We start from the raw sequence: 20159 nt of genomic DNA, 5'->3' as shown, positions 1-20159 counted from the left end.
TGCATTTAAAATGTTATAATGCCCATATTAGCAAAATGAAATATGTATTTCAGCTGTTATGTTTTGAAATGAATTAGTATTTAGACTGTTACTGTAATGGTGCATCAATTTGAATTTATTGCTGTCGTGTTCTGAGTCACTAGGGCACATTTATGTGGAAATGCAGTATACAAATTGAAATAATGAAAATAAATTAAAAGATATGATGATCTTAGTTCATTACATCATATCTTGCAAGCACAGAATATTATCCATATAGGATGGTGGTCACCATTGGCCAAATAGCTGTATGCCTGAATATCTCTGGTTTCCAATCCTATTATTGTTATCAAAGTCGCTTAAATAACACAGATGGAATCCAGAGAAAAAAGTCCTGATAACACTTTACTAAGCAAACTGAATAAAAACAATGTATAGTTTGGCTTCCTGTGTCGTGTGAACCAAGCCATAGGTAGATAACTTTATGACCACTGTCCCAAAGCAATTGTTGTTATACAATTTCACTCACCATTTAGATGGGTTTATGAAACATTTCTGTATCCTTCTGCTGTGCTGAAGAAGAATTCCACGAAACAGTGGGTATATCCGGAATCACTGTTCACTACGTCTGTTTGCGGACCACTTCGGCAGTGTTGGACATCATAAAACAAAGCTTTACGGCTTGTTTTCACCAGATAAGAATCTGACCCATTGCTTCTTTCAGAGACTTGCATAAAAGAGACTTGCATAGTCTACAAAGACTTTCAGAGACTTATAAGACTTATGTTTATTTGGTTCTATTTTTTCAAGAGAATCCATCAAGAGTGCATATTTTGTGACTTTCATAGATCTGTAAGATTTTTGTTCATTTGGTTTTGCAGAGAGTGCATATTTCATATATTTCATACTGTTCAAGGTTCTGTATAGATTATATAAAGAGTTTATAGTGACATTGCATTGTTGTACTTGGTCATTGTGTTGCCTTGGATATTTCAGATAATTGTTTGCAACACAGGGGTTTAATTGTTTGGTTACTATAGGTAGATAAAGAGCAATGTTTTTTTCTGGGGGGGAAAGGTGGGGGAACTCACTACAAAGTTTTTTGTTTGTTGAGAGCCCAGTTGCAGTGCCAAACACACACACACACACACACCACATGGGCGGTGGCTAAATGTAAGATGTGATTAATAAACTCAAGCAGACAATGATCTGGATTAGAAAAGAACACAACTTTGTTCATTACCAGACAAAAAAAAACAAGCCAATTATTTAATTTAAAAGAGGTAAGGGAATTCAGTTTCCCCGAGTTCCTACTAAAAAAAAGAATCTGATAAAAAGTAACGAGGCTGCCATATACTTCAGGCATAGAGGTAGGATAGTAAAACCATGGGTCTTTGTATGTACATTTACACAGTCAAAAATTGAGTCCTGACTAAACACTATAGTAAAAATAATATATTTATTTGCCACAGTTTCATGAAAAGAAATATGTCTCTAGCAGCCTTAAAATAAATATTATTATACAAATTCAAGTTTGGTATATTATAAAATAGGGTATTTTGCTGAATTTAACCTCAATCTGGTTTCAAAGAACACTTAAGAAGCAACAGCCATTGACATTGCTATTAACATTACATTTTAATCTCCATGTTCAATACGCAGGTTTCAAGCAAGTCTATCTTTACTAAACTTTTTTATTTTTTTGGAGAAACATGTAAAAGAAATGTGTCTCAGGTAGGCTCAAAATAAATATTATTATACAAATTCAAGTCTGATGCAGCATATATAGCAGCACATTGCTTATTTTACTTCAATCTGTTTTCAAATCCCATTAAAAAGCAGCCTCCATATAAATTACTATTAATCTTCATATGCAGTGCGCAATAATTAAGTCTGTGTTCACTGAGCTAATTTAACCATGTTCAAGAGTTCAAATGATTAAAAATGTATCTTTCACAGCTTGCGCACTGCCTAAAAATAATGCAAGCATATTAATATTGCCTGTTTGCCTGTGCTAATTCCATTTATCGTGGAATAATTAAGTTTATTTGAATATCGGGACTATTGCTTACCTATTTTCAAGTTCTATTAGCTGCACAGGCTTCCATGGAGATGTTGGCAATTTATTCCTGATTGGGGTTCATGCATGACAAATGATGCCGTATGAGATGGGAATGCCCACATCCATCACTCACCAAGCTGATAGCTGGAGCTGTCCACTCTGACTGCCTTGTTTTGCAGCTAGGGGAACTAACTTGGCACATTCTCTCACACACAGTGGGTGAGCCCAGCCATACCCTTCCATCTGATCAATCCTGCCCAAGCTGACAGTATTCACCAACCGTCCTAGAAGGGAATCGGGTGGCATTTCCAGGGAATGTGTTTATTGAGCATTCATCCTGATTATTTTCAGGGGAGGCTAGGTTATATCAGCTATTTAACGAGCATTCATTCTGCTTTGTTTGAGTTGGCTATCTTCAACCTTTCACTTTTAACCCCAACATGCATCTACAGACCTATTTCTTAATCTTTTGCCATATATTTGCATGGTGGTAGTGCTCTTCTTGCAAACCCACCTTCAATCAGGCCATGCCTCATGAGTGGGTCCTGACCAGTGGGCTACATGACACTGCATCAAAGCAAGTGTTCCCAGTGCATTTTCCTGTCACTTTCCAGTCTTTGGGGGAACCAGGTTTGTTGGGCAAGGCATCCCAATCAATTATAATGTGCAATCCAAATTTGCCAGTGTGTGACTGAATGCCACCTGAAAATAGTGACAGTCTGGAAAAACCTTCACATGCAAGGTTTGCATGCAGCCCACTGCTGAGCATAAGGATGACATGATTTGCCAGCAAATATGGGGCGTGGGTCCATAGATTTTTCACAGAAGCAATCACAGCATAGCCCTATAGAATATGAATCGAAAGCTCTTTTCATTGTTCTAGTACTTTCCCTTATGCTTAAAGCTTGGTTTACAATGGCAAGGTTTTGCACCAACATGTCGCAATAGAATTGCTCCTGCTTTGCAGAACTAGAAAGAAGAAATGAAAGTACATGGCAAGTTATTCAATGCAAACACTGTGTGGTGGACCTCTGAAAGGCATTCTGGGCTGTCTCAAGTCCAAAACCATTTCCCGAAGATTCCGTTGCATGCAAAAGTAAGCCGAGTCTGAAAATGTGAAATACTTGAAAATATCCATTATCTTTTATCTTGAAGTCCCCTGTGAGATTTCTAGTCCTGATGAAGTGTCCCTTTGATGCAACGCTGAGTTCTGTTTCTTCAGGTCTTGCCCTATTCCCTCGAACAAACACGGGAATGCCACTGAGTCACAGCAGTTCTAAGTTCTACTCAGTTCTACTCAGACTTATGTAAATAACGTACAGATTCTACTGGCATTCGTCTTCTGTTCTGGTTAGTCTGTTTTCTAATAACTATGCAAACTTCAGAGTTAAAATATGCCACAGTTGGGAGGCAACTGAGACATTCACAAGTTCTGAAAGGCAAACTTTCCCATGGGTCCTTGAGGTTCGATAATATATTTGCCCATTTTTTTCTTCATATAAAGCCATACTGTGACCATCAGCACAATAGATATCAGCGCAATGCTAAAGAGCACTGCAAGGACAATGACTCCTGTTTTCCAGGCTGAATTGTCTTCCGTTGGCTTCAGATCTTCCACTTGCTGGGATGGGGCAATTGCTGAAAGTATATTGTGGAAACAAAAAATTAGCTTAGTGCTGAAACGAGCAGAGCTGGTCCAAGACATTTTGCTGCCTGAGGCCAAACAGCAAACGGTGCCCCAACGCCAAAAAGTCAAGGTGTATGGAATCTAAGGCAGTCAAGTCCTTTTGGTACTTGAGGCATTCAATCCTACATGTGCCTCTCCCCTGAAGCAATAATAAATAAATAACAGTTGGCTGCTCTTTCATGAAAGTCAGCTGTCATAGGTGGCTGCCACACATTACTTCATGGTAGGGCTGGCCCAAATTAGCACAAGTCACTGGATACTATTTTTTTCCACAGCATCATAGGAAATTTTCTCAGGGAGCACTAGACCTTGTTAATACAGTCATACCTCAGGTTACAGACACTTCAGGTTGTGCATTTTGCGGGTTGTGCACTGTGCTGAACCCGGAAGTACCAGAACGGGTTACTTCCAGGTTTCGGCGCTCGTGCATGTGCAAAAACACCGAATCACGACCTGCGCGTGTGCAGACATGGCGCTGCGGGTTGCGGGCACTGCGGGTTGTGAACGTGCCTCCCGTACGGATCACATTTGCAACCCGAGCATTCACTGTACTAACGTTTTACTTGTGACGCCTCAAGTGTTACTTTATTTTATGAGGCCTGCAGGCAGATATTTTAAACTACTTATAGACAAGAGTAATCAGCTTTCAATCAAACTGAATGTGCCACAATGTATATGGAAAAGATAGCACAACATTTAGGCCCTATGTTTGGGGAAGGTTTTTCTAAGTTGGTGGATTATTGAAAAGCTACAGAGCTGGCGAAGTCTCTGGAAATTAATATGCCACGAAACAGCCAAACTAAGCTACATGTGACCAGGAGTGGGTGGTAAGGAGATGTTCCACTACAGACCTGCCCCCGGCCCCAGCAAATAGCACTGCTGCCATGACCTGGGATGGTGAGGAGGGAGGTTTGGGTCGTTTTGCCAGCCCGTCCTTCATTTTACAGTGAGCATGCAATTATCCATTGTTGCCAGTATTTTCTTTGCTAAACAGTAGGTGACTGCTCTTGCTACAGTCCTGATCTAGATTTCTGCCCCATTCCTGCACCTACTGTTTGTCCAGGTAGGATGGCCTGATCTGGATCAGGATTGCAGTAGGGACAAAAGGTTAAAACCCCCCACTTGGGATTTTCTTCCCTCCCATTCACCTCCTATTTAGCACAGAAAAAAAGGACCACATTTGTTAATTACATGCACAGCATAATGTGGCAAATGGCCAAAGCTGGTTTTGCATGAGGAATTCTAACGTCATCAGTCTGTTACCTAGGTAAACACCTGTGCAAGTCTGAATCTGTCTTATGTACTGATGTTTCAAAAGGTCTGAACATTTACTTTGGCTTCCACTGGACATCCTGCCCAAAGGGGGAGGGAAACCCACTTCCTGCATACCTTGTGATTTTGAATATGCAAGCAAGACAATGCCCAGACATTTGAAGCAGTACACAAAAATGGGATATTATTTCTTGCCTAATCTCCCTGAACAAAGGATGGATCCTTCACATGACTGGACTCACTGCTAATAGAGAAAGAATGCAAGTACACATGAGAATGATGGACTAAAATCCAAGTAGCCATGGAAAGCTACAGTCCCTGGATTTCCCATTGCTTCTTAGAAACAGCAGTTTGTGTAGTATCAAACAATGCAAAGACCACTCCTTCTGTTGGTAAAGTGGGAGTGATGTATGCAGGCAACCTGAGAGTGAAGCAACATTACACTTTTCCTCAAACACTCCCCAAACCAGGTGAGGATGACAGGGTGCTTCCTGTATGCCCCTCTCAGGTTGCCAGCAAATATTTGCACGTATAACCTGTTGGCCAACTGGAGCTGGGCAGTTTTAGAATCTTCCCTTTAGTTAGGGCTTAAGAGGCATTTATTTATGCCCTGTTTGGAGCCTACAAGGAAGAGGGACCTATGCCCTGTGGATGCATCCTCAAAGTTTGGTTTCTTAACACAGCCACACCACAAACAATCCATTTGGAAACAAAGGGTGGATTCCTCTTTGTACTAAAAGGATGGAGAGGAACTAGGTTCAGAGGACACAATGGAGTGTGTCCTCCAGTTCTGGTTACAGCCCCGCTGAAGATTCACTCCATGGCAAGGAGGACTCCCCCTCTGCTGTGGAAAGCTTGGGTGGAACTGACCTTGGAGGACACCCATGAAAGGATACAAAGGTTCCTTTCTGTGGTGAGATGGGCTCCCTCTTCACCACTTAAAGGATCCTTGGGTGAGCGGGGGATTGCCCCTTCACCACTGAAAGTATAGGGCAAACTAGCCCCCGATAAGATATGTTTTGTAGTATGTGTCCTCCAAGCCTCAGTCACACTTCCCAAATAATCTTTTAAACAGGAAAAGCTTTCCCTCCTTGCTGCTGAACTGATCTGAAGGAGGCCTCCAAGGGAATACATCCTCTGATCTGGGAATTCAACTTCCAGTCCTTTGGGAGGGAGGTCATGATGGAACTTGTCATGGTGGACACTTTTTGACTAGATCAAGAGATATTTGTAGTGCCCTGAACAACAAGATTACCTGTTACTGTTACAGCAGTCTTGTTATCAAGCATTTTTGTTACTACTTCTGTTAAATAGTCCGTGAAATTTTTTGTTCCAATCCACTTTTGTCCTTGCAGGAGAAATGCAAAATATGCATCCACACTTCCAGCTTGGTATCCCACCATTTCGATATTAAAGTTGTCATCTCCGAGCTTCATTATCATTCCTTTAGAAACCTGAAAACATTTATATTTGTTCCAAACTGTCAATACGTAAGAAACGGGCAAGACACCATCACCATTCCCCCAAACTTTAACTCTTTTCACTTTTACCGGACTTCTTTTAAAAGAACAAATAAAAGAGACCATGAGATTGGTCTAAACAATGTTGTGCAATAAATAGCCTAAAGTTTCATATGTAAGAGCTCATATGTGACAGCAGTTCTTTGCCATACTGTACCAAGGTCTGCTACCCAAAGTCAGATGGGAAATGGTGGCTCAGGGACTGTAGTCAATTTCCTACTGCACTCCTGCATATACGTATATATGCAGGTATATATTATCTACATATGCAAGAACAAATCTATATTGAGTTACTACTGAACAGAGTTTCTAATAGCCTAATTGTTTGTGGAGTGGCAGGGCCCTTTTGTTATTACTATGATTAAACAAGTGGGAGTCAGAAACCCTTGTCTGACTGCAAATCATATAGCAATCTAAAAGCCGACCTTGTTCTAGGCTTCTTCCCATAGAGATCCAAGAATTCCACTCCCGCTGTTGGTTCCAGGTCTCCTGCTGGACTCTTGTCACACTCTGCTCATGCCCCCCCATCCCACCCCAGTTCACAGAACTCAGTGAGCCCCAGTTACCACTGTCCTGTGGGATAGGTCAACACTGATGAAAGACACACAACATGTGTAGAAGTATAAGGATTTGCTATCTGGACTGGAAATATTAGGGTATGTTGCTGGTTTTGGGTTGGGTACCCTTGGGCAAGAAGCATAAAGACATAGACACTCTTTTTTTTTTTTTTTTTAAATTACTATGGCTTTTCTAGTTTGAGACTTTTATTCCATGGTGCTTTTTACTGATCCCCAAAGGTTCTAAATATTGCAGCATTTTGTTCGTTATGCTTTTAGGGTATGATTTTAAATATTCCCAATCTGGTAATCTCAGATAGGGGGCACATTCTATTGCTGCTGTTTTGTATACTGGTTTGAAATAGATTTGCACATTGTGTTGAGAATGCTTCTTCAAAAGATAATGACTGCAACAAGGGATAATGTTAAAGAACTCACAGTTGTTCTGATTTTGTTAGACATATTCTTATAGATCTCACTTTCTGGATTATAAAGGTCAGGTGTGAAACTCTGGTTTTTGAATAAAATTCTGCAAGCAAATGCTTGTTTGCCTGAAAAAGAAATGCAACATAATTAACACCTCAATCAGTTCCATCTCAGAACTAGTTTTCCATACTTCATTGGTTACAGCTCATGCCTGTCTGGAACAAGACAAACCACAACCCCAGATTTGGATGTAACTCTGTACCAAACTGTGTTGGGGCAGAATCAGCAGGTTCAGGGGAGTGCAGCAGCTACAATCATCTCTATGAGAACCCCTCAATACTGACACTAAGATCTGCCAAAAAAGCTGAAAAACATCTTCATATATGTGACAATGGCCACAAGAGTTTTAATAGCACAAGGATGGAAGACTGAAGAAACCCCAACTAAAGAATCATGGCAAGAAAAAATTGATGGACTATGCAGAACTGGCAAAACTGACATATACGCTACGGGACAAGGATAACTGTGACTTTAAAGATGAATGGGAACTCTTTACAAAGTATTTGAAGATGCGACAAAGCGAACTAGACTCCTTGGTTGGCTTTGAATAAACATTCACAAACTTTTCATTGATAATAATCAGCTAAATAGTTTGAGGATCTATACATCTGTGTAACATGCAGAAAACAGCATTCTTAGAGAAATCAAAGACTGGAACTGAGGGAAGTCGGGGGGTGGGGGGTTTGTGTGGGAGGGTGGGGCGAGGCAGGAAAATGGGGGGGAAATAAGGATGATATGTTTCTGGATAATATGTTTTATATTAATTTTGAATAAAAAAAGATTTTAAAAAAATGAAATTGGGAAAGAAAAATAAAAAAATACTGACACTAAGCCATGGCTTGACTTAGTGTTACTTGCTTATTAGGTCAGCGTGAACAGCTTTCCAGTCTAGATATATTACGACTGGATATGCAACTCCAGAATACATTCTTATGTTTTTATTAGATTATTTTTAATGGTGGTTGTGAACCAGCTAAAAGGACTGAAAAGTGAGCTGTTTGTTTATATGCTTAACAATTATAAATAAACATTTTATTTTTGCTCATGTGCTAAAAAATGTTGATGTGCTCAAAGAAATATGGGCTTAACACTTGCTAAGAAAAAAATTCATTGTAAAACTGTCAGAAGAGCACCCAACTTATTCAGGAGGGATGGTGAACCCATGGCCCTCCAAAGGATGTGGGTCTATAGCTGCCAGGCTCCCTGGCCATTGGCCATGCTGGCTGGGGCTGATGGGAGTTGGTGCCCAATGGCACCTAGAAGTTCACAGGTTTCCCAGTCCTGCTCTACAAAACGTCATTTGTAGTCATGTATTTAAGCAATCTAATCTTACAGTGGCTAAAAAAAATCATAATACATATTTACAACATACTTGAACAGATGTCACGTTGTAAGGAAAGGCACACAGTGGATTGCAAGCAAATATTAGGTGTGTTCAGACACAAGATGGGGTCTATAAAAGAAGCACAAAACCAAATTAATCATGTAAAAGATAAGATTCCTCCTCTTGCTGAACTGCCATTTATGTAACTGAAATATAAACTTCAAAATATGAAATGCAGCTTATGAAAGTTGTACTGCCTGCCTGATTTCAAAGAACACAGTGGTACCTCAGGTTAAGTACTTAATTCGTTCCAGAGGTCCGTACTTAACCTGAAACTGTTCTTAACCTGAAGCACCACTTTAGCTAATGGGGCCTCCTGCTGCCGCCACGCCGCCAGAGCACGATTTCTGTTCTCATCCTGAAGCAAAGTTCTTAACCTGAAGCACTTTTTCTGGGTTAGTGGAGTCTGTAACCTGAAGCGTATGTAACCTGAAGCATCTGTAACCTGAGGTACCACTGTAATACCAAAAGGTTTGTTGCATATCCTAATTCCAGACCCAAATACACCCATTTTTGGAAATAGCAATTTAGAGATGATGCGTATGTACATCTGACACATGGCGGTCACTGGAAATCCATGTGCAATTGTCCTAAGCATCACTACTCACAGGAATATGCTTTTAGCATACTAGCCCAAACCCACATTGACAGTAGTTTGTACTGGCGTAACAAATCCTATATAGCCACCCTCACATAGTACTCATGCAAAATCGGCTCTACTAATTGAAGAGACACCAAGGATTGCCCTCCCTCTGGCATTGTATAGCTTCCCTACGCCAATGTCCACACATTAAGTGAGGACATCTGCAGAAGAAAAACCTAAACTTGTCAACCTTTACATGCATAGGTTTCCCTTTTGAGACATCCAGATTCAGAGGACATATGGGGTAGGGGCAGCAGGAAACCCCTTTCGGCTGAGCAACATGTGAAGTGGGGGCTATAGCCTCTTGGCGCCAACTCAGGAAAATGCAAGTAGTGCTAGTGATTCAGAAGCAGTGCTAGAATCCGGATCAAATTCACAAGGGAGTACAGTATGCTTTTGGAAGTACCTCCTATCATTTATCTGGCATTATGAAGGTCAACACCAGGGGTGATTTTTCTATCAAACAGACCTTCCTTGAACTAGCTTTAAATAAAGTCATGGGTCTACCTACTGAAACTGTTGCACAACAAACTCACCGTGCACTCCATTACACTTCATGTTACTCTAACACGCCTTGAATGAACCACTGCAGCTGGAGAAATTTAGCCTGCATTGTGCTAAAAACAGGAATAGAAGGGCTTTTGAAAAAAGGGACTCCTGACAGCAGTGAGATGTGCACATGTGCATCCCATGACGAAGCGGTGAAGCTTAAACCTTAATCATTTAATTAGCCATACAGCTTTACAATTTTAATTATCATATCATGGGAAAGTCATATTCACTTACCTTGACACTCTGTTCCAGGATTACTTGTATTCAGATCCGTTATGCCTGGATAACATTGACATTTATAGCTGCCAATAGTGTTCTCACATGCAGCCAACTTGGAACAGGCGTTATTTCCCTTGCATTCATTTATATCTGGAAGAAGGATGGTGTGAGAAACAATTGCAATATTCTGCTATAGTAATAAATTCTAGTATTGAAGCAAATAAGGGATTTCATGTTCTATACATGTGGAAGAGTAGTCGTAATCCTCCAGGGGAAACTTTCAAAAGTCTTGCAACCCTTCCCTATCTTTAGATGGGCCTCACTGTGAAAGACACCTTTCCCTTTGCAGTTGGGACACAGTGAGACTTCGGCTTCCTCTTCACTGGAGACCCTCAAAGCACTTGTTTTTGGGAAAGCTCTCTTGAAGTAAGAAGCATGTCTGCAGAACAAGTGGGTTGGGAATCAGTGCTTTTACAGATTAAAACACAGGATGGTGTATTGGTATTTAGAGGTAATTCTCACTGAAATCGATAGTTTGCACACATGCAGAGTATCCGCAAATATAGTTTTACAGCCCAGTGAGCCTACCAGCCCACAATAAAACTGGAAGCTAGACAACCTTTAGTCCCATCTTCATCCCAACAACACTAAAATTGCACTTTTCTCATCTCTACTATTGAATCAAGGCAGATCAGCATCACTTTCTTCCCTCTTTGTCATTTATTTTTTAAAAACACCTCCAGTCAGTATTTTGTAGGAGGGATTCAAGCACATACTGAAACTTCAGATTTATGTATTTAAAATGAATTAAAGCACCCTGTACCCCTAGGGCAACAAATCCACTTTTTAAAAAATCTGGACTTTTTCCAGTTTGGAAAGTGACAGGGAGATACATTGAAAAGTATGGGGTGAATGAAGGTTGAATGGGGGACACATAAACACCCTGCAAACAAATTAGGATGAATGTTCATTAGCATAGAGCTGTGCCATAAGCAAATCAGAATGAATACTCATACAGTATAGACCGGATATAGCCTAGCCATTGTGTAATCTTTGGACAAGCAAATCAGGATGAATGCTGAATAAGCAGACCCTCTGAAGAAACCCCCGTTCTTACCTTCGCATTGTCTTCCTGGCACCTGGGGACTCAGATCCAAAAATCCCGGCTTACATTCACATGAATAATTTGTGCTTTGGGGGATGCAGTAGGCAAATTCAGAACAGCCATTGTTTTCTGGCTGACAGGCAGGGATTACTATGACAAATTTCAATAAAAGAGCAACAAAATTAATGCACAAAGGTCAACATAAAAGGCGCCACAAGCGCTTATATGCATGCTGTCATTTGTAAAGATAAAGCACTTTCATTGGCATACAATATAATCCGTAATTTATTTACACACACAGAACCATAGCTGTCAACGTTTCCCTTTTTTTAAGGGAAATTCCCTTATTCCGAATAGGATTCCTTGCAAGAAAGGGGAAAAGTTGACAGCTATGCACAGAACTATGCCACCAAATGGATCTTTTAATGCCTATCACTTGCTAGGGCTGATGGGAGCTAGTGTCTAGGAGGATCTGCAGGACCACAGGTCCCCCAGCCCCACTTAACAGTTGCTTCTGGGGTAGCATCATGATTTTATCACTATTTTTGCTACTATTTTTCCACTGTTGTTAACCGCATAGGATGTTTTATTTGCTTAAAAAGGCAGGATATAAATGTTCAAATAAACACATCTTGTCCACTGTATGAGCACAGATTAATTGTGAAGAAGGCCAGGAAAGGCAATGCAGTCTTGGCACATCTATACTGGCTGAATCACACATAAACTGACTGAAGAGCCATGGCTAAGTGGGGATAGGCAGCCCACGTTTTGCGTTTAGACAGTCCCAGGTTTAGTCTCTGGCATCTCCCTGGAATAGGCTCCCATCTGAACCCTAGAGAGCCTCCCTGTCGGTCAGTATGGATACTACAGAGTAAGATGAACCAATATTCTGACTTGATATGAGGAAGCTTCCTATGTTCCTACCATATAATAGAAAGACCATACCTTCTATGGAAGTCCGAGTGAGGTCTACATCCAGATGTCTGCTTTTGTTTAAGGCTTCGATTACAGCCCTTTCAACCTCATTGTGTGCTATATTTCTATCTGGAACCATCTCGATGATGAAGGTCACAATCACACTGCCACTTGTAATCTCAGTTATGGTTATACGCATTTTCCCAGAATCTATTAATGCTCTCAACGAAGGCGGCAAGTTGTTTATTATCTGTAAAAGTGGCAGGTTTGAGATTATTTTCTTTGTTTTGCATAATATTCAGAATAATTTGTTTATCATTTCTTCCAATAAATGTTGGATCTCAGACTGTCAACAGCCAAAAGTCTGGCCTTAGGCAGGTTTGTACCAGAGAACAGAAAATAAAAGCATTCTTTCTGGCCTCACAACGGAGAATGGATTGCATAGGTGGGCTCTGGAGTTTGTTGGACTTCAATTTCCATCATCCCCAGATGGCATGGCCATGGTAAGGGGTGATGGGGGCTGAATGTGAACACTGTCTGAAGGGCCAAAATTCAACACAGGCCTAAAATTTGCAAGTTCCCTACCACTCTGTCTTGTTTTTCGACTTTTTGAAAAATTATCCAGATTCTGCTGGATGCTCCAGCTTGGTGCAACATCCTTGAATCTAAGGAGCTGCTGACTTTTGTTCCTGAGTCCCACACCACATCTCTCACAGCCCACTAGACTCCTCCCAAGCATCTTTTTCTTTCCTGTTGTCTGAGGCTTCCTTATCTCAGGCAGCAAACATAAAATCAAGCTTCCTGGCCCTTACTTCTGATTAGACATTATGTTGTTGCTGTTACAACAACTACTACTACTACTACTACTACTAATAATAATAATAATAATAATTGTTTTATTAGCCATCTAATACCAAATGGCATCTAGGTAACTTACTACACATCCAAAAATTGAAAACAATAACCATAAATAACAAATATTATAACATTACAAAACTATTATTGCCACAAACTATTATTGACAGCTGTGACAGACCGCTGAGCTAGACCGGAGTCTGGTGATGCAGTACCTCAGAACTCCACCAGAGTGCTGGAGCCTCTCTCTGATTGGCTACCAAGACAGCGAGCCAGAAGTGGGTGGAGACAGTACTTTGGGAGGGAAAATAAAAGGAGCCGTTTCTAAGAGAGTGTGGTGATAGAGAGAACAGGAGGGGGAGAGTTGGTAGTTGGTTCTGTGTGTATAACATCCACTCTGAGGAAATTATCTACAGCAAGAGAAGGGAGTCTCTGAGCTTAAGATAGAAAGACAGTGCTTAGTGTCTTGTGAGAATATTCAGACAGGAGTTAACTGGAGGGCTGAGTTTGAGCAGGGAGAGGGAGAAGCTGTGAGGATACAGTCTGTTTGGGTCTCATTTCAGTCAGGAGGGGAGAGATCTTCTAGAAAGAGAAGACTGCCAAACCAGTTAAGATGGGTGTGGCGATTCCCTGTGTCTGTTATACTGCTAGAAGTACCTCAGGATTGTGATTGACAGAAGGTTGGGAAGCTGACAGTACCACCTTGTTTCAAGCATTCTCTTCCATGAAATGGAAGGGGGGGGGGGAGCCATGTCTGTTAATGTTGTCCCTGCCAGCCCTGCTGGAGATAACTTATGTAAAGGGGTGCTGGCTGAATATGTGCAAGCTCACCCCAACTCTGCATGTGGGTGGAAGAGGCGAGGCTAGCAGGACCCAGTTTGCAATTTCAAGGATGCGATGGGAAATGGCTGAAAGGGATCAAGTCTGCCCAATCTGTCGTCAGTCTTTGACTCAGGGAAGCACATAGTCATAGCTGTGCCATGGAAAGGGGGACTTAACGTTACTCTGCTGAGGATCAGTAAGAGAGCACTGAAAATATGGACATACTCCAGGCCAGGCCAGAACAGAGGGCCTGCAATTTTGAGGGGGCCTGCCCGTTGGTAAGAATTATTGAAATGGGGCCTAAATTCACCATCTGGCCTGCACAAACTCTGGTCGAGGCAAATGTGAACATTTTAAGTCCCACTGGATTCTAAAGAACCATTAAGCTCATTTTTAAGTCAGTTTCACTGAAATCAATGGGGCTTAAAAATGCTTGTCTTGGGTTATGCTCAGTGCTTTTAACTAATTACTTTTCATTTTTTAAAATGCTGCAGATGATACCTCTTGGGTGACATTTTTTTGAAGCTCCTGAAACTCTGTACTTGATTTGTTGCTGAACTGAGGTATGTACTTCTTATTTGTAATCCTGGCTGTTCCACGATAGGCTGTGCCTTCTATAAGGAATAAGAGAACCATTTAGTTAATAGTATAGGTAACATTTTTAATACAGAATACTTATGCTGCTGTTGTTGCTGCTGCTGCTGTTCCAGATAGATAAACTAATATTCATTAGTTCTGAGGTCCTTGAGGACAAATGAAACAATCTTTTCTCATTTAGACTGAAATTCCACATTTACTTGAGAGCAAATTCCATTGAACATAGTGGGACTTATGTCCAAATAAACATGCATAGGATGTATTATTGGTCTGTTTACTTACTTATTTAAAATATTTATATTCTACCTTCCCAACAAAATGTTCAAGGCTGCTTACAACAGGTATTAAAATACGAAAATACAAATAAATTAAAAGCACCAAAAAGGACAGAAATGGCATATAAAATAGCTTTTTAAAAGATTCCATATGCCAGGAAAGCCAAATGCCTGCCCAGAAGGTATTGGGACATTAGTTTCTTAAGGCTGCAGACCTATTCCACTTACCTAGGAGTAAGCCTTATCCATAAAACTCCATTGGATTTTTAAAACTGATTTTTATAACACATTTAATTAAGAAAGAACATTAAAATACAATAACCATTAATGCATTCATCTTAATTTAAACATAGAAATCAATGTGTGCCATCCAAATGTCCAGATATTCACATGGAGTTGATAAGAAGCATATTCAAATATAGCGGGGGGGGGGGGGTAAACTCTGCAGGGCATTTCATAATAGGCGGTGGGTGTTTATCCTTCCAGGCTCAAAGTCTGAGTCTCTTGGTGACTGTGAAGGCTTGCAAAATCCTCTTTTGTTTTCCTGTCATTAATCCCCATACTACAGGGATATAATTATGGAAGGGGGCTATTGTTTTTGTTTTGTTATGTATTTTATGTTTTTGTTTTGTATTTTTATGTTGTGAACTGTCCTGTGATCTTTGAATGAAGGGTGACATACAAATTTTAATAATAATAATAGTAATAATAATAATAATATACCTCTACTAATCATCATCATCATAATATAAAAGTACATGAACATCCACATATATCAAGGATTTTGCAAATAGAAAACTTATATGGAAAACTTCAGACCATCCTCCCCAGCCCCCTGTTGGCCATACATTCAGACGCCATAGGAAGTGGTCCAATGTGAGAGCCAGGGTGGTGTAGTACTAAGAGTGTTGAACTAGGACCTGGGAGACCAGCGTTCAAACCCCTACCCTTTATGTCTCTCTAAGCTTCTTGGAGGAAAAATGTAAATAAAAAAATTAAAAATTCTGATGCACATGCACAAGATTCCTTCTCACAGGGGGAAATCTAGGGCCAGTTATGAGTCCACCTCATGGTGCATCTTTATGTGCATAGGACTGCTTCACACAGCAGCCAAAAAAGCCATCAACTTGCTCGCCAGACTCAGTCTTCTTGCCAAAGCTGTGTGCAACATTGGGATGTCAGGGATTCCCATGAAGAAAGCGGTGAGCAATGAGAGCTATCCTGGGTTGTCCCATTACATGAGCTAACCCACCTAATGCACCAAAGAGACAGAAAAGGGAAATTCACAGATGGCTAGAGATTAATTCCCTATTCATATTTTGGGTTTTCCTTTGGGGACACTGTTTGAATGAAGGCTAGCGCTGAGCAAAATGTCCCCTTTGGGGACACTGTTTGAATGAAGGCTAGCGCTGAGCAAAATGTATCAGAATACTGTCTGGTACTACAATAAAGCAAGTGTAGATGGATGTTTGAGATAATACCTGTCCGAACCATCACGGAGGAACTGAACTTCTTACTGCAACTCCACACCTCCACAGTTACTGTATACAAACCACCTGGAGAAAGGTTTCCAAATACCATCCTGGTGTCATTTGTGACAGTGTTATTTATAACTGTGTTATCTGCCATGAGAGACACGGTATAAGGGCTGTCCCTTCTCACACTCTGAAGAAACCAACGGAATTGTATCACTTGGCTGGTTACTTTTTCAAGTTGAATGTAGAAAGCATCTACAGCTAAACAAAACAAAAACAAAAATACACATCTGATGTCAAAGGTGCATTTCAACAACTCTGGAAATATTCACAAAATGTTAAATATGATGGGGGCGGAGAATATGTTATTTTGCTGAGTTTCTGCTATGGTTGAATTCTTACTCCTACTTCAAAAAAGTAAATTCGGTGAATAAATGGTAAATTCTAGCTTTAATAAGCCTTCCAAAAACAACATAAACCAGAAGGGGGGAAAATAAGGAATATAAAGAGATTCTGGGGCGCCATATCACAATATGTATATGAGAGGGTGGGAAATTTGCAGCAACAGGGTATAATCAAGCCCTCAAACAACTTTTTCTAACCCTCCCACCTCCCCAAACCCCTGGTTTTGTTGCTGTAAACATCAAAGTGACATACTGCTCAGGTGAATGTAGAGATTTAACCCACTCTGCCAATGCCATGATGGATTTGCAAAGATTTCCCTGAAACTTCACACATCACATCAATCATCTGAGGAGCAGGGAGGGATTGATAAACCCATTCCTCAGCAGATTTTCATGGATTGGAGAAAAGAGAAGCCATTTGTGTCCATGTATGTGTGCACACCTGAGTGAGTCTGTGTGTGCATGTGTGTGTGTGTGTGCGCGCGCTTCTGGCTTTTCTTATAAGGGCATGCAAAAATGGTGTGTGTGTGTGTGTGTGTGTGTGTGTGTGTGTGTTTAGGATTGTCAGGCGGCCGAACCCACTGTTGACCACATGTACTGCTCCTCTTGGATAGAAGTTATTCAATATGTCACACTGCACTCACAATGTAAAATAACAAAATAGCATAGCATACCCATGTGGGACTTACTACAAAATATTATGGTATGGAATAGAGCCATGTAGACTATTCCATTCCATTCCATTGCATTGCATTCCCTCCTTCACTATTTTTCTACCATCCACCTATGAAAGTAACTAAGCATTCCACGACCAGGAAGTATTCTTCACCCAATTTAATATTGTGCTCCAGGGATCTTCTATTCCACAGCATATGCAAATTAAGAGATTAAACAAAGTGAGACAAGAAATAGAGCCTCCCTGAGGATGGTGCAGTCTGACCCATATAATGGCTGGGGGCAGAAAACAAGAGTGATCTTTCTATATATGAAGGGGGGGGGAAAGAATTTTAAATGCATATTCTAATTGGACAAAGACAAGAAATTAAGGGGTACTGTAAATTAAAATATAATTTGTAAAGACAAAAAATGGTAGTGCAAATTTGATACACAGTTAAAAAGAACATCAAATATTATAAAAAAAATCTAATACACTCACAGCATTCTTCAGGCATTTTGGTAGAGGGTACTGGGTGGGGTGTTTTCACAGAAGAGAATACCTCTGGCTTATGGGTTGTCATTGAAAAGTCACTTAGAGAAGTTCTGGCCAAGGTTCTGGAAACTGCTGTACTTTCTGTGAGAGAATCATTACTAATAGTGTACAGAGAGGATACAGAGGAGGTCTGTGCACTTCCCAAAGATGTGCTGGATGAAGGCATAACAGAGGAAATGGATGCTGGGCCTTCGGATCGAGTGGCAGCCGGGCTCCCTGTTGCCACTGGTGCTGCAGAGATGTTGTCAGCAGTGTGGGTGGTGCTCCTCAACGATGCAGCAGGCGTCCCCGTTGGTGCCAGTGGAGAGGTGACGTGACCTGTGGTGGCTGAGCTGGATTCCACGGAGGTGTCGCGCACTCCGCTAGGAGAGGTCTGCCTGCTTTCCGAAGGCGCGCTGGATGAAGCCATGCTGGAGGCACTGGATTCTGGGCCTGCTGTCCAAGTGGTAGCCGGGCTCTCTGTTGCCACTGGTGCTGCAGAGCTGTTGTCAGCAGTGTGGGTTGTGGCCGAGAACACACTTGTCCCTGAGATCCCAGGAGATGTTTCTGAAGAAACGTGCTCCGTGGTGGTCAGCTGAGGTAGTGCTTCAGAGCTGGAGGATGCCGTACTCCCGGAGGGTCCAGATGATATGACAGACTCTGTCGTGGAAGAAGAGGAGACTTCCAGCTTGCCTGTTGCCGTACTTGATAAGCCGACCGAGGTGCTGGGACCCGCTGCGCTTTCTGTCCTGGAAGAACTAGCCGTCATGTGGGAAGAGGTTGCGGAGCCCTCTACCTGTGGAGAACTTGGGCTTCTGGAGAAGGACGCAGCAGGGGAACCGGTGGCCCCAGCGACGCTTGTCACTGGCGCTGCAGAGCTCTGGCTGCCCATGGTGCTTGCAGCTTCCGAGGAGGCTGTCTCTTCAGTCGCGCTGGCTGCATTCAGAGTGGTGCTCCTCAACGATGCAGCAGGCGTCCCCGTTGGTGCTAGTGGAGAGGTGACGTGAGCTGTGGGGGCTGAGCTGGATTCCACGGAGGTGCCCCGCACTCCGCTAGGAGAGGTCTGCCCGCTTTCCGAAGACGAGCTGGATGAAGCCATGCTGGAGGCACTGGATGCTGGGCCTGCCGTCCAAGTGGCAGCTGGGCTCTCTGTTGCCACTGGTGCTGCGGAGCTGTTGTCAGCAGTGTGGGTGGTGGCCGAGAACACACTTGTCCCTGACATCCCGGGAGATGTTTCTGAAGAAACGTGCTCCGTGGTGGTCAGCTGAGATAGCGCTTCAGGGCTGGAGGATGCCGTGGTCCCGGAGGGTCCAGATGATATGACAGACTCTGTCGTGGAAGAAGAGACTTCCAGCTTGCCTGTTGCCGTACTTGATAAGCCGACCGAGGTGCTGGGACCCGCTGCGCCTTCTGTCCCGGAAGAACTAGTCGTCATGTGGGAAGAGGTTGCGGAGCCCTCCACCTGTGGAGAACTTGGGCTTCTAGAGAGGGATGCAGCAGGGGAACCGGTGGCCCCAGCCATGCTTGTGACTGGCGTTGCAGAGCTCTGGCCACCCAGGGTGCTTGCAGCTTCCGAGGAGGCTGTCTCTTCAGTCGGGCTAGCTGCATTCGGAGTGGTGCTCCTCAACGATGCAGCAGGCGTTGGTGCTAGTGTAGAGGTGACGTGAGCTGTGGCGGCTGAGCTGGATTCCACGGAGGTGTCCCGCACTCCGCTAGGAGAGGTTTCCCCACTTTCCGAAGACGCGCTGGATGGAGCCATGCTGGAGGCACTGGATGCTGGGCCTGCCGTCCAAGTGGTAGCTGGGCTCTCTGTTGCCAATGGTGCTGCGGAGCTGTTGTCAGCAGTGTGGGTTGTGGCCGAGAACACACTTGTCCCGGAGATCCCGGGAGATGTTTCTGAAGAAACGTGCTCCGTGGTGGTCAGCTGAGGTAGCGCTTCAGAGCTGGAGGGTGCCGTGCTCCCGGAGGGTCCAGATGATATGACAGACTCTGTCGTGGAAGAAGAGGAGACTTCCAGCTTGCCTGTTGCCGTACTTGATAAGCCGACCGAGGTGCTAGGACCCGCTGCGCTTTCTGTCCCGGAAGAACTAGCCGTCATGTGGGAAGAGGTTGCGGAGCCCTCCACCTGTGGAGAACTTGGGCTTCTGGAGAAGGATGCAGC

At 42.5% G+C, this 20159-nt stretch overlaps 1 protein-coding gene across 1 annotated transcript; it reads right to left on the bottom strand.

Moving 5' to 3' along the window:
* Positions 1–1655: 1655 nt before the first annotated feature.
* Positions 1656–18454, bottom strand: LOC144327516 (uncharacterized). Its single transcript, XM_077927363.1, has 10 exons — positions 17966–18454; positions 16412–16666; positions 14560–14672; positions 12412–12631; positions 11479–11616; positions 10377–10511; positions 8936–9016; positions 7516–7628; positions 6256–6454; positions 1656–3679 (listed from the first exon to the last, which is right to left on the bottom strand). The coding sequence occupies exons 1-10, from the start codon at positions 18426–18428 to the stop codon at positions 3465–3467; spliced, it is 1932 nt and encodes a 643-aa protein (XP_077783489.1). The 5' UTR covers positions 18429–18454; the 3' UTR covers positions 1656–3464.
* Between the last annotated feature and the right edge of the window lie 1705 nt (positions 18455–20159).

This window comes from Podarcis muralis, chromosome 4 (genome assembly GCF_964188315.1).
Source record: "Podarcis muralis chromosome 4, rPodMur119.hap1.1, whole genome shotgun sequence".
In the NCBI taxonomy this organism is placed as follows: Eukaryota; Metazoa; Chordata; class Lepidosauria; order Squamata; family Lacertidae; genus Podarcis; species Podarcis muralis.
This window is presented reverse-complemented; position numbering and strand designations above follow the sequence as displayed.